General features: G+C 43.6%; 1 protein-coding gene across 4 annotated transcripts in view; it reads left to right on the top strand.

Moving 5' to 3' along the window:
- LOC142496284 (solute carrier organic anion transporter family member 1A2-like) overlaps positions 1–13,387 on the top strand; it is a 55,317-nt gene that overhangs the window by 14,532 nt on the left and 27,398 nt on the right. For 3 of the 4 annotated variants that reach the window (XM_075602940.1, XM_075602939.1, XM_075602941.1), the window contains 6 exons: positions 98–213; positions 1,870–2,011; positions 2,756–2,888; positions 3,575–3,678; positions 4,681–4,827; positions 5,434–5,532. In XM_075602940.1, the coding sequence (XP_075459055.1) occupies positions 157–213; positions 1,870–2,011; positions 2,756–2,888; positions 3,575–3,678; positions 4,681–4,827; positions 5,434–5,532 (682 nt within the window). In that variant the 5' untranslated portion in view covers positions 98–156. Of the gene's footprint in view, positions 1–97; positions 214–1,869; positions 2,012–2,755; positions 2,889–3,574; positions 3,679–4,680; positions 4,828–5,433; positions 5,533–13,387 lie in introns of those variants that run through there. The other variant, XM_075602942.1, reaches the window with a different exon arrangement.

The raw sequence follows: 13,387 nt of genomic DNA, 5'->3' as shown, positions 1-13,387 counted from the left end.
GGATATCCATAAAAGCTGGCCTGGTGGTGGCCCTTGAGGACTGAGTTTGACCCCCCTGAGTCAAAAGGCCAACATCTCTGTTCTTCCCTCTCTACAGGTGACTCAAGTATCGAAAATTGTCCATTGCCTAATTAAAATAAGAAATAAAGACGAACCATGAAGCCGGCTGGAAAGTTACCAGCAAAGAAAGGGTGCGGCGTTTCCAAGTTAAAGGCAAGGTGTCCGCTGCGCAGTATTAACACATGTTTAACGTTTTTCAAACCTCCAATTAAATAAGAACAACAATGTGTTTGGGAGATCCCAAACAAAAGCAGTGCGTCAAAACCACACACTGTACAGAGCAAGCAATGTGATGAAATGTAGCCTGACAAGCAAATACACTGAGAGCAGTTCAATTGCAGAGATTTAAAACATCTTTCTCAGTAGGTATTAACCTTTACACACTTAGTGAATGGTTGATATGTTCATTGTGTAAATATATATGCACTGTGACTGATTGAAAGAGGAGATCTAAGTCATAGACTGTAAAACCTGATCAAACGATGGTAAATCCTCCATCACAGTGACAATGTGGGATACAGTATCTATAAGGTGATCAAGAGCAATAATAATGAAGAGTAGGCTTTGAAGTACTCGCCGAGTTATCCCTTGCAGAGGGAGCTGCAGTTGGCGTGCTCCTGCCCGGATCGAACGATGATTGAAAGAAATAAAGGTGCCCTGCTGGAAGGACTCGCCAAGGGTAGGTAAATGGCATAAACAAATATACTTTTATTGGCATATAAACAGGATTAAAAAAAAACACTAACGCGTTTCGCGCCGGATGGCACTTTGACAAAGCGCCACCCGGGGCAAAACGCGTTAGTATTTTTTAAATCCTGCCTTTGTGCCAATAAAAGTATATTTATTTATGCCATTTACTTACCCTTGGTGAGCCTTTCCGGCAGGGCGCCACTCCTTTTTTCTTTCCTTCCCCAATTAAATAAGCTCATTATTTTTTTTTCTTTTTCTCTCCTGTTTTTATACATCTGAGGGGTAAATTCTATATACTCCGTTTAGGCCGTTGTCAGATGAAAATCTCCACTGACATCTACAATGATTTCTGGCCACTTCGGCATATACAGAATAAAGCCCCGAATGTGTGCATTAATTACGTGGAATGAGTCGATATGATTAGACAGAACTGCAATGTTTAAAGTATTAAATAATTAATCGTTCACAATTCTTGCATGAAAAATACGCCCAAAAAGTTACACAGAGTCTTATCGCTGTGGGGTTTCCGATCCGGAAGCATGGACCTACCACAAAGCGACCGCGGCAGCACTATCAGAGTGCGGCGTCGGAGACAGCACGTCTCGCGGCGCCTGCATGTGAACGCGCACTGAGGCCTACCTGTACAGCAGCAGATTTCTGTTTATTTTGGAGCAGGTTTCAATCATCGAGAATTTGTGAAAATACACACAATTCTCAGAGAAGGATGTGTGATCCCGAGCACACAGAAAGTCCTGTGCTGTGTATATATGGTTACCTGTACTTTACTGCTGCAGCATATTGAAAGAAAAAAAACATATTTGGTTAGTGATCAAATCAATTCTTTCTTTCAGAAAACTGCCATGAGGATCAGAACGCCAGAAATGGTGTCCCAGGGTATTACCGGCCACGGTTCTTATTCAATGAGCCGTGAAGCTGCTTCCCATGCTGTTCATTTAAGTGGAGAAGTGGTTTCACGCCATATTGAATATGGCCCTGGAAACTATAACTGGGGTACACTTTATCAGTGCACGTTGTGTGTGTGACACGTCTGCTAAATGTAACCAGTCGGTTTGTGACCATTCCTGATCATATCAATGTCCCTTTTCTTTACAATTCTAGATATTTCTGTGTGCATTATCATATGCTTATGTCACCAAAACGCTCGCCATGAGTTACTCAAAAAGTATGATCACGCAAATAGAAAGAAGATTTAATATCCCAGCCTCTCTTGTTGGCGTTATTGATGGAAGTTTTGAGATTGGTAATTTTCCTCTTCTTTGCATGGACAATGTACAATATAATATATGAGCCACAGGTACAATTCAGAATGCTGCTGTCAGTCTTCAGTATTAGATATTTGGGGATTATGTAAGGACTACGTTTAGGACTATATAAACCAAAATAAAATAATTTCCACTACATCTGTATCGTATCCCTATGTATCTCGTGAAGTTTTGGGAGGGATTTTCAGCCCGTGCTTCAGCAAAATGACCAATATGACTAAATTAGGAAAATCACTTAGAAGGGATGACGTTTCTTTTGATAAGATCACTGGCCTCCTGTGCCTTTTACATGAACCCTTTACTAATTGAAGATATTGGGAACATTCTGCCCAGACATTTACAAATGCTGATGTACATAAATATACTGTATATGTATGGATATCATCTTTTGTATTCCCAGCATTTTTCAAATTGCAAAGGGAGATCACAAAGCAACTGGATGGTTTGTGGACAAGACAACTCATTTACTTTGCCAACAGTTGGTCCTGGTTTTTCTCCAGAGACAAAGATCACAATAGTGGTTATTTCACCGTGCTTTTCCATTAAATACCAAAGAATAGCAAGGGCAATTAAACCAGATTTGTTACATTTCTCTCCCCCCAACCCCCCCTCCCCCCCCGCACACCCCATTTCAGGAATAGACTGCTGCACAGCATACTGAATGTTACATAGAATGTTTTGCCTGTTCAGATATGTCCACCTTTTTCCTTTCTGGTTTGTAGGGAACTTGTTGGTAATAGCCTTTGTGAGCTACTTTGGTGCAAAATTTCACAGGCCACGAGTAATTGCTGTTGGGTGCGTGATCATGTCTTTGGGTTGCTGTTTAGCAGCTTTGCCTCATTTCCTTATGAACCGGTAAGTACTGTGAAATAAGGGCATCTCAAAACATAAGGCCATTAAACAGCATTTTTTGATTAGTGCTGATAAGTTTAAACATTCCCAGTTAGTTAATTATTTTCATATACAGTGTTTCATTATAAAAGTTGTAACAGAACAGATCTTTGCCCTGTTACCTGGTTTGCACTCTTGTGCTAAAAATTAACAGTGACCTTAATCTATTCAACTATGAAAAAGTTGGTCAATTACTTCTTTGGAAAGTTTAGGGGGGCAGCGTACTTACTCACACCTCATGTTGGGGAAAATATGTCCCCGCAAAGAAACGTGTTTTTGGTGCAATAGCTACATTGCTTGCTTCCAGTTTCCCCATAACTAAGAATCGTGCTCACCAAGCGTTTTTATATTTGGCGCAGATAGTTAAGCAGACAGCTTTAAACCACCCCATTTATGCTGTCCAACATGCAAAGTGAGACACAAGGGGTAAAACTGGAGCAAAAGACCTTAACACATTGATGCAGAGAGATGCAACAATTATTTATTTTGCTCCCACATGTCTGAAACATCTCCCACGTAGTATTGTTGTATCACTTGGCAACAGTTACAAACCCTTCACTATCTTATTGCCACCATAAAACTTCTAACTACAGATGTCCCTAGGTGCACGTTCCCCTTGGGCGCTTTTTATTCTTATTTTATTTACACAGATACCAATATGAAAGAACAGTCAGTTCATCAGCCAACTCAACTTCCCATATATCCCTGTGCATGGCAAATCAAAGTCACATCAGTGACCGGTGGGTATCAGAAGGTACATGCTATATTCAGTATAGTTCCAAAGTACGGGGGAAACCGTTTCATGCGAGGAGAATCCTGCTTGTGCAGCCAACACAACATAGACAAGCAAATTCTTCAAAGTGCAGGTCTCCTCTAGGACAGAGGTACAACGTACGTCTCTACTCACAAGTTCACAATGCAAATCTTCATATATTGTGACAGCCAAGAACAGAGGAGGAACACGTTGCAGGTCCCATATGGACCTTTCATCAAGTCCATATGGGACTTGAAAGGTCGTTTCTCCTCTGTTCTTGGCTGTCACAATATGTGAAGAATTGAATTGGGAACATGTCATATTCAACCATTAGCCACATCCTGTCCTTGAATGTACACTAGTTCTCATTAAGTAAGGTTGTACTGGTCATCAAAATGGTCAAGTTGCTTTTTTTTTTTTTTATTATTTTTAGCGCATAGCTAGGACGGAGATTTTTAACCCCTTCAGTGCTAGATACCTTACAATGCATTATGGTTCGGGGTTCCAACCTGAGCATATACAGTAGTATATATTGACTTCAATGCTTCCAGAAATATCATCTTAACTATGCATTATGCTTTGCTGACACGTAATGGTAATCTACAACTTTCATACACTAATAAATGGAACAGCTCGGAACTGAGAAATGTGACATTTTCTGTGCTCAAATTGTATATATGAAAGTGATCTGCTTTTTCGTACTTTTTGTGATGACAAATACTAAGGTGTATAGTTTGAATTACCTTTAATAATCAATACATTGTTATGCCTAAATGGATGGTACAGAACTTGAAATAGATGGGGTGGAGGTACATCACTTATTTTCGCACGTCATATATAACTACTTGTGAACATTTGAAAGAAAAGATAACGCAGTTTCAATAGTGTCTGAAATGAAATGTGGGTTATTGATTATTGATTAGTGAATACAGTATATATGATATACATATTTCACAAACTGGTAACGTGACCTGCTAATGTAGTTTGTCATACAATAAACAGAATGTAAAAGTGGATCCGAGTCTTTGATGTGGATCTTTGTGCTTATGGGAAATATTCTACGAGGAATTGGTGAAACGCCAGTTGAACCTTTGGGACTCTCTTATGTGGATGATTTTGCTAAAGTGGAAAATTCTCCCTTTTACATCGGTAAATATTACATTATTTGATTGTATTTCATTATGCCTTTGATATAAAATGTTTCATTTGTTTGTTTTTACCAATAGACTTTATAGGTCTAATTTATATATACGGTATAATAAATGCACAATAAACGTTGGGGAATGATTGCAATACACAATGTTTACACTTGCTTTTTCTGAAATGCTGACTGCAAACATTTCATAATGAGTGCTGGAAACCGACTGTATTGCCAGGAGTCCAAAGTCACAGCCACTTACATCTAAGGCTGTGTTAATAATGAATACCAGTGTTGTGTTATATAGCCCAGTGTGTGCACACAGCCTGGCACATAGCTCTGGCACATAGCTCTGGCCAGCACAGTGAGTCCCTGTATAGCTTATAGTATTATGAAACAGTACAGGGCGGCAAGGCGACTTGTCCATGACGAGCTGATACAAGGTTTGGTACCAGGATTCCGTGGTTCAGAGTCACTGAGCCTCCTTCTGCCCTTCAGTGTTATAGGATTTTTTAAATGTTATATTCAGTATCTGTCAATCCATAAAAAGCTGTGATCTAAATGCTGTACAGAATGATATGGAAAACTCATCATTTGTTACCACTTCTCTTTTGCAGGAATAATACAAACAGTATCAATTATAGGACCTCTATTGGGATCATTAATGGCGTCATACTGTGCACAGCTGTATGTAGACATTGGATTTATAAACCTAGGTAACACATTGTTTCGTAACATATAAAAGTAATCAGTGAAAAGTACAGAGTATAAATATGTATCTATTTCCCTACAGTGTATGTGTATTATGGTAAAAGACTGCCCAAGTGACAAGTGACAACCTACCTGTTACATTGGTGGCTGCCCAGCCTGCGGTACCCAGTGCCAATTTTAACCTAGTCGTCATGGCGGTTAATGTTGCGTGGATGCACTGGCCGACAAAGCAGTGTGTGTGTGCAGTTTGGGTGCTGGGTGGTTTGGGCCCCCACAAGATGGTAGAGAAATACAATATATAGCCTTTTGTAACAAAATCCGACCTCCCGAATTGCTAACTAGATTTGAGTCACTTTGTCTAGCAGATAGTAACACACCTGGACTGATATCTAAATTGTATGGATATTTTGTTAGCCCCCCTCCACAAATGAATCAAAAACTGAAATATATGCTACAATGGGAGGATGACCTACGGGAGGTATTAGACATGGAAGACTGGAATGATATTTTTCAAAAAGTTGCCACATCATCAATGTGTATCACAATCAGAGAAAATGCCTATAAAGTTATGATGAGGTGGTACTTAACCCCCATGAGACTAGCTAAAGTCATCCCAGAGTACCCAACTATATGTCCGAAAGGATGTGGAGCACAAGCCACATTTATACATATGTGGTGGGTGTGCCCATTCATAGAAGCTTATTGGCTGGAAATCAAAATGTGGTCACAAAGGTTTTTCGGTTTGGACCTACCAATGGATCCCTGGTTATTTCTTTTAAACAAACCATATTACCCCCTCACGAGACATGAAAATAAATTACTGTGCCATATATCTTTAGCCGCAAGACGCGAATTAGCGGCAGTATGGAAACAAACAATTATTCCCTCAATTTTCAAAGTTAAAAATAAAGTCTGGCAGATTTGCTACATGGAAAAAATGGTTAGTCTTAATAACGACACCTACACAGATTTTCAGAAGGTGTGGTTACCTTGGATTCTGAGTCAAAATCAACAAGAAATGAATACCAACTTAATTTTGTTGTAACAAAAAAAAAAGGGGAAAAAAAAAAAAGGATATTAACTGTGTGATAGAATATTTTAAGAAATCTTGTTAGGTATAATTGTAAATGAATGTGAACTTTCTCCCATCTCTATTTTCTGTACCCTTCCCTCCCCCCCCCATTTTTTATTTTATTCATTCCTCCCCTCTCCCTAAAAATTTTTAATAAAAATTAAGTTTAAATGACAAAAAAAAAAAAAAGAGAAAGAGAAATACAATATAAACTATTTGAGGCCATATTTGCACATTTCTTCAATGGAGGGAACTGTGGCCACGCTGGACAGTGCCACTAGTATTAGTTGTGCTAACTGACCGCATACCTGCCATGTGTATTTGGGCGCTGATACTGGTGTGCAGACAGGCAGCTCCTGTTGCATAGTAATCTTTGGGGTAGATCCTCAGAAGTCTGTTAATGACTTAACGATATGTTAACTTCTATTAACATCTCATTAAGTGCTAACAGGGATTTTCAAAGCTCAGTAACGATGCATTAAGTGCTGCTTTCAGCAGTAACAAGCCCTTGGGTTACTATAACGGACGTTAGTGCTAATGAGATGCAGCAGAGGCGTTCCCTGTAACAGCGCCGATCCCAGGGCTCCGTTCTAGTTACAGCAGGGATTTAATGTTACGTTAGTTAGGTCCGAGGTAAAGGTGGCGTTACTCGCACCCAGGCTCAGACACTGGTCACAGGGTGTGGGTCAGTGTAAGGCCTCGTCCCCACTTCTCGCAGCTGCACGCACTACGGCGTACGCAGTGAGAACAAGATACGGCCTTCTATGGGGCTGGCCCTAGTCACTACCTGCGCGCACCTGCACAAAGGGCGATGCACAGCCACCTCTGTCAAAAGACAAGAAATGTGTCTCTTGGTGTGGCGGCCAAGCGCTTGCTACGTCACGGCGGTGGTTCAGCCAATGAGGGCGAATCAGCCGTGTGACGTCATGGCCGTGCCCCCACCACACCCTCGCCTGGTGCGTGACCCATCGCGACCCATATGACCCTTAATCTGGTGCATGCGCCACCATGCGCTCCGACGCGCACGTGCACGCAGTGACCGAGGCCGTAACCTATGACCACTGTTAGGTCTGATTTAACTATCATACTGTCATTTACCAGGTTCTTTTCCTCCGCTGTCTTCTCTTTTTTTCCTCTAATTAAACACCTATTCAGGGTCTGCATGGGAGTAACGCCACCTTAACGCCATGTTATTTGAAGCAAACGCAAGGCAGTGCTAACCTCCCATGGCGCTATGCGTTATGTTAACGAGATCACTAACGACCGTTGGTTTTGCATATATTGAGCTTTGTAGATACCTATTAAACTCAGGGAAGGTAACGTCACATTAGATTTAACCGAGCTCTGTGTATGTACCCCGTTAAGTGCCACAGTAGTGGTAGTGCTGTCACTGGTGGTGTCATCTAATTAGCCCGGTCATGAACACTGGTTGTGCGGTTGCTGGTCATGGCGCTGGCGGTTGCTGGTCATGGCGCTGGCAGTTGCTGGTCATGGCGCTGGCGGTTGCTGTCATTGCGCTGGCGGTTGCTGGTCATTGCGCTGGCGGTTGCTGGTCATGGCGCTGGCGGTTGCTGGTCATGGTCCTGGCGGTTGCTGGTCATGGCGGTTGCTGGTCATGGCGCTGGCGTTTGCTGGTCATTGCGCTGGCGGTTGCTGGTCATGGCGGTTGCTTGTCATGGCGCTGGTGGTTGCTGGTCATGGCGGTTGCTGGTGATGGCGCTGGCCGTTGCTGGTCATGGCGGTTGCTGGTGATGGCGCTGGTGGTTGCTGGTCATGGCGCTGGTGGTTGCTGGTCATGGCGGTTGCTTGTCATGGCGCTGGTGGTTGCTGGTCATGGCGGTTGCTGGTGATGGCACTGGCGGTTGCTGGTCATGGCGGTTGCTTGTCATGGCGCTGGTGGTTGGTGGTCATGGCGGTTGCTGGTGATGGCGCTGGCGGTTGCTGGTCATGGCGGTTGCTGGTGATGGCGCTGGTGGTTGCTGGTCATGGCACTGGCGGTTGCTGGTCATGGCGCTGGCGGTTGCTGGTCATGGCGGTTGCTGGTCATGGCGCTGGCGGTTGCTGGTCATGGTGCTGCCGGTTGCTGGTCATGGCGCTGGCGGTTGCTGTCATTGCGCTGGCGGTTACTGGTCATGGCGGTTGCTGGTGATGGCGCTGGCAGTTGCTGGTCATGATGCTGGCGGTTGCAGGTCATGGCTGTTGCTTGTCATGGCGCTGGTGGTTGCTGGTCATGGCGGTTGCTGGTGATGGCGCTGGCGGTTGCTGGTCATGGCGCTGGCGGTTGCTGGTCATGGCGGTTGCTGGTCATGGTGCTGGTGGTTGCTGGTCATGGCGCTGGCGGTTGCTGCTCATGGTCCTGGCGGTTGCTGGTCATGGTGGTTGCTGGTCACGGCGCTGGTGGTTGCTGGTCATGGCGGTTGCTGGTCATGGCGCTGGCGTCTGCTGGTCATTGCGCTGGCGGTTACTGGTCATGGCGGTTGCTTGTCATGGCGCTGGTGGTTGCTGGTCATGGCGGTTGCTGGTGATGGCGCTGGCGGTTGCTGGTCATGGCGGTTGCTGGTGATGGCGCTGGCGGTTGCTGGTCAAGGCGCTGGCGGTTGCTGGTCATGGCGGTTGCTGGTCATGGCGCTGGCGGTTGCTGGTCATGGCGGTTGCTGGTCAAGGCGCTGGCGGTTGCTGGTCATGGCGGTTGCTGGTCATGGCGCTGGCGGTTGCTGGTCATGGCGCTGGCGGTTGCTGGTCATGGCGGTTGCTTGTCATGGTGGTTGCTGATCATGGTGCTGCAGTTGCTGGTCATGGTGGTTGCTGGTCATGGCGCTGGCGGTTGCTGGCAAATTGCCGGCTACTAAAACTAAATAACATATACATTTAACCCCCTCCTGACAGTGTTATTGTACTTGTTATTTATTAATGTACTGCTTTAATAGTAGACACAGCACAGTAACAGGAGTAGAGCACAGGCCATGGGTCAGAATTTGGATAGGACAAAGGACTGGACAGTAACTTAATGTGGTCAGACAGACTCAGATGATATATATGATGCACCTGCCCTGTGTCTGTGAGGTTACATAACAGTACAGACACCAGCCAAATAATGAAGGTGTTGGGGGGTTGTTTTTTATTAAATAAAAATGTATTACGTATAAATAAATAAAAATATTAAAATATGTGATTGTGTGTAGGATTCACCACTGATTGTAGGCGATTTGGTACACACTATTTGAAGTAGTTCAGTAGTTTTCCTGTCTCCCTCAGTCACCAACACTACATTGTACCTTACCCAAATTCCATTCCCCAATGTCCTACCAATCCCAAGATATGTCCCAAGATCAAAATATCAGGTACAAAATATAAAGGAAATTACATAATAATGGCAACTAAATAATAAGATATATTATAAAAACGAAAATAAATGATAATCAAAAATGGTATATATATATACTGTTACAGAGTCACTGTCCGTGTAGGTCAGAGAGAGGTTCAGCATGTGTGCTTTCCAGCATGCATGAGGTTAAACTCCTCCCGAGAGGCAAGCTGCAGCTGCACCTAATTAATGCAGGCTGAACTCCTGACTGCAAGGGGGTTTTAAAAGGTAGTCAGCAAGCTGCCAGAGTTGAGAGACTTTCCCCAACCAGCAATGGCGGCTGTTGGTACGGTTCCCCAGGTTTGCAGAAGGCAAACGAGAAACAAGCAGATGCCGTGAATTCTGCAGAAAGAAAGTCTTTGGTTTGCTAATGAAATACAGGTGCAGCAAGAGCGTTTGAGTACCCAGTGTCCCCCTGCAGAGCAGTATGTGAAGCTGAAGGCTATGCTTAGCGCTACCAGAGTCTCCCTGGAGGTCACGTTTAGGGGCCAGGTGACACTGTATGAGAAGAAGCAGGAGAAAATCTGGAAACTGGAACAAGAGCTGGAAGAAGCATATGGTGTTCTTGAGCAGGAAAAGGGCAAGCCCTTATGTCTACAGGTTGAACTTTCCCAAATCAGAGCGGCCTCTGAAAAAAGGAAGAGAAGTGTTCTGACATTCCACAAATACTACAGAGCTTTGGTCCAAGGAAGAATGGAGAGAGAAAGTTATTTATGTATGCTCTCTGCCACTGTCGCCATACAGTCTGCCTACATAGGGATGGAAGCTCATCATGTTTATCACCAGTGTAAAGCAGCTTGTGTAATTCAGTCATTTTGGAGATTGCACCAGTAAAGAAAGAAGTACAGTATGAATACTACAGTCAAATGTTAGGAAGTATCAGCAACAAAGACAATATAGGGACGTGAAGAAAGCTGCTTGTGTGATTCAGTCTGGATATAGATGTTAAGGCATAACCAAGCAAGCTGAGCATTCCTATAAGCGTATCTGCAATCCGTTGCAGTATTAAAATCTGCTTTCCATAAAACGCAGAATACAAGAACAACGTTAGGATGGAGTAGTGCAATAAAAATCCAGTTGTAATACAGTGCCAAATGTGGTCCAACATAGTTTCCTTGCCATGAAAGCAGCCGTTGTAAAGATTCAGTCTCTGATGAGAATGAGATAGAAAGGTGTCCGCTATCGCACGCTGAGAAAGGCGTCACTGGTTATCGAGCGGTGCTTTCATCTGAGTACATTAATGAGTATACTAAGGGGGGAAGAGGGAGGGGAAAAGAACTCTCGCTTCAGCTTAGATTTCATGTAGACGGTGCAATAGGGATGTGGAATAGACAGCATACAGAAGAAAAAGATTTCCCGTTAGAATGCACTCAGAGTGTCTTTGTTTAGTGAGTGAAGATTAAAATCCTTTAAATTGATAATAGTTTAAAAAAAATGTATCAGACTGGTAAAGTCAAGTCTATGGCTAACCAGTGATCTATACACAAAAATCAACAAGATAGTAACTGTTAATATTCTCCCTATTAGGTCCCCTTGATGAAGTGTCGTTGTATCTATTTATCTTACCGCTTCACTTATTTAGTGAGTGAGAGTTTTTAAATCTACTAAAAATCCAGAACTGTAAATTAGAGCTGGAGCACTAAAGACCCCCTATTAGTATTAGGGGTCAAAATAGTGGACTGGGTAACAGTTAAACTCGTATCATAAAACAGTGTGCATGCATAGTTCATTTGCATTTATGCCAGGTCTTTACGCTCAGTATTTTCCAATGAATAGATTGTACTATAAGTCTTATAATAAAGACTTATAAAGCGAGGGGAGTTGACACAGTATACTAGTGTTTTTTAGTATACAGTATTAGCAAGGTCACAATAATAGGAGGTGATAGTCATATTCAAATGCAGACTAAGTAGCTGCAGCCCCTTAGACACTATTATACAACTATCATACAAAAGTGGTCAGTGCAATTACTGACAAACATGCTCCCCTTATTCCCAGATGCTGAAATGCACAGGGTTAAATGTGTTCTCAGGTTTAAGTAAAAGGAAACTTGATCAGTAAATATTGCCTAGGTCTCCGGGGAGAGTGATTGCAGGCACACCAAAGCGTGTTTTCATCCTGGAAGCACGGATCAAAGTTCGTATCTAGTTACAGCCTCTTATAGCTATGCTAGCTATGCTAAAGTTTGCCTAGCGATTAGAAACAACGTTGCATAACCTTAGTTGACTTGTCAGCCTGCTCGTGAAACCACCTCTCTCAGACCGCCTGCTGTCTGAGCGTCTTGACGTCAGCACACACGCACCACCGACGTACGTTTCGCAGTATGCGATTTTTCAAAGGTGGGCCACACACTGGCAGCGGACACTCGGCCATTTAAACATCCCCGCCCTTCTCTGGAACCAGCTCGGCCTCACGGAGGAGTCTTTTTGGACTCCTTTTCTTCTTCTTCCTTGACTTCCAATTGCAGAGGTTTTCAACCTTCCGTCCAATCTTATCAGGGTTCAGCTACCGGCTGCATCCATGAGCCCGGATCTCCTTGGTGAGATGTCTTTTCCCCAGCACCTTTTTACTCCAATCAGTCACTTTGTTTTTTTCCTTTGGGGACAATTACCGTGTTTCTAGGCCTGCAGAACGGTATTTCTCTATCCCCTCTTCCTTGGGCAGGGCCAATACCTTTTTCTGCAGTGGAGACACCTGTAATTTACTGCTTTGCAGAGACTCACCCTGTTTTAATTCTGTAACCTTTTTCTCCATGTTCATCTTTTCAGACTCCAAAGTATTAACCACTGACCGTAGTCAGTCTTTGCATACTCGCTCTCTCCCTGCAGTACTGTGATCTCATTTCTCAGTCTTTCAAGCTCTTTGTCTTTCCCTGTAATCAAGGCACGGGCGGTATCAAGGGATTTTTGTAGAGAAGCCTTTTCTTCCTGAAACTCTTTCTTTATTAGAGGTTCTCTCTTTTCCAACTCTCGCAACTGATTAATAAGTACCGAGCTTTCCTCTTTTACTTTTTGTAATCTCTTTGTCTTTGACCTCAAATGGCTTCAGAGCTTGTTCCATTTTCATTTTTGAAAAATGCAGCTTGTTCCTGCAATTTTTCTCTTAGAGCTTCCACTCTTTCCTGTGCTTGCTCTGAGTTTGCATCAATGCCTCCTTCATCATATTTTGCAGCTCTGCCAATTTCGTCGCTAGGGTCGCAGCAGCTTCAGTTTTCCATGCCTCTTTCTCCTGGGCCTACTGACTTTTGGGCATGGAGCAGCCCCTCTGCTCCTCCAGCTCCCGCTCTAGTTTCTTGACCACCTTGTGCACCCTCTCATACAGTTACCTGGCCTCTAAGCTCCTCTTTGGCACCTCGCAATGCATCTTTAACCTGAGTCATCAACCTTTTTCTCATCTTTTTCCTTTGCCGTCTCCTTTTGAATCC

The sequence above is a fragment of the Ascaphus truei genome, chromosome 5, assembly GCF_040206685.1.
Source record: "Ascaphus truei isolate aAscTru1 chromosome 5, aAscTru1.hap1, whole genome shotgun sequence".
In the NCBI taxonomy this organism is placed as follows: domain Eukaryota; kingdom Metazoa; phylum Chordata; class Amphibia; order Anura; family Ascaphidae; genus Ascaphus; species Ascaphus truei.
The sequence above is the reverse complement of the archived record's forward strand: the minus strand, read 5'-3'. Positions and strand labels throughout refer to the sequence as shown.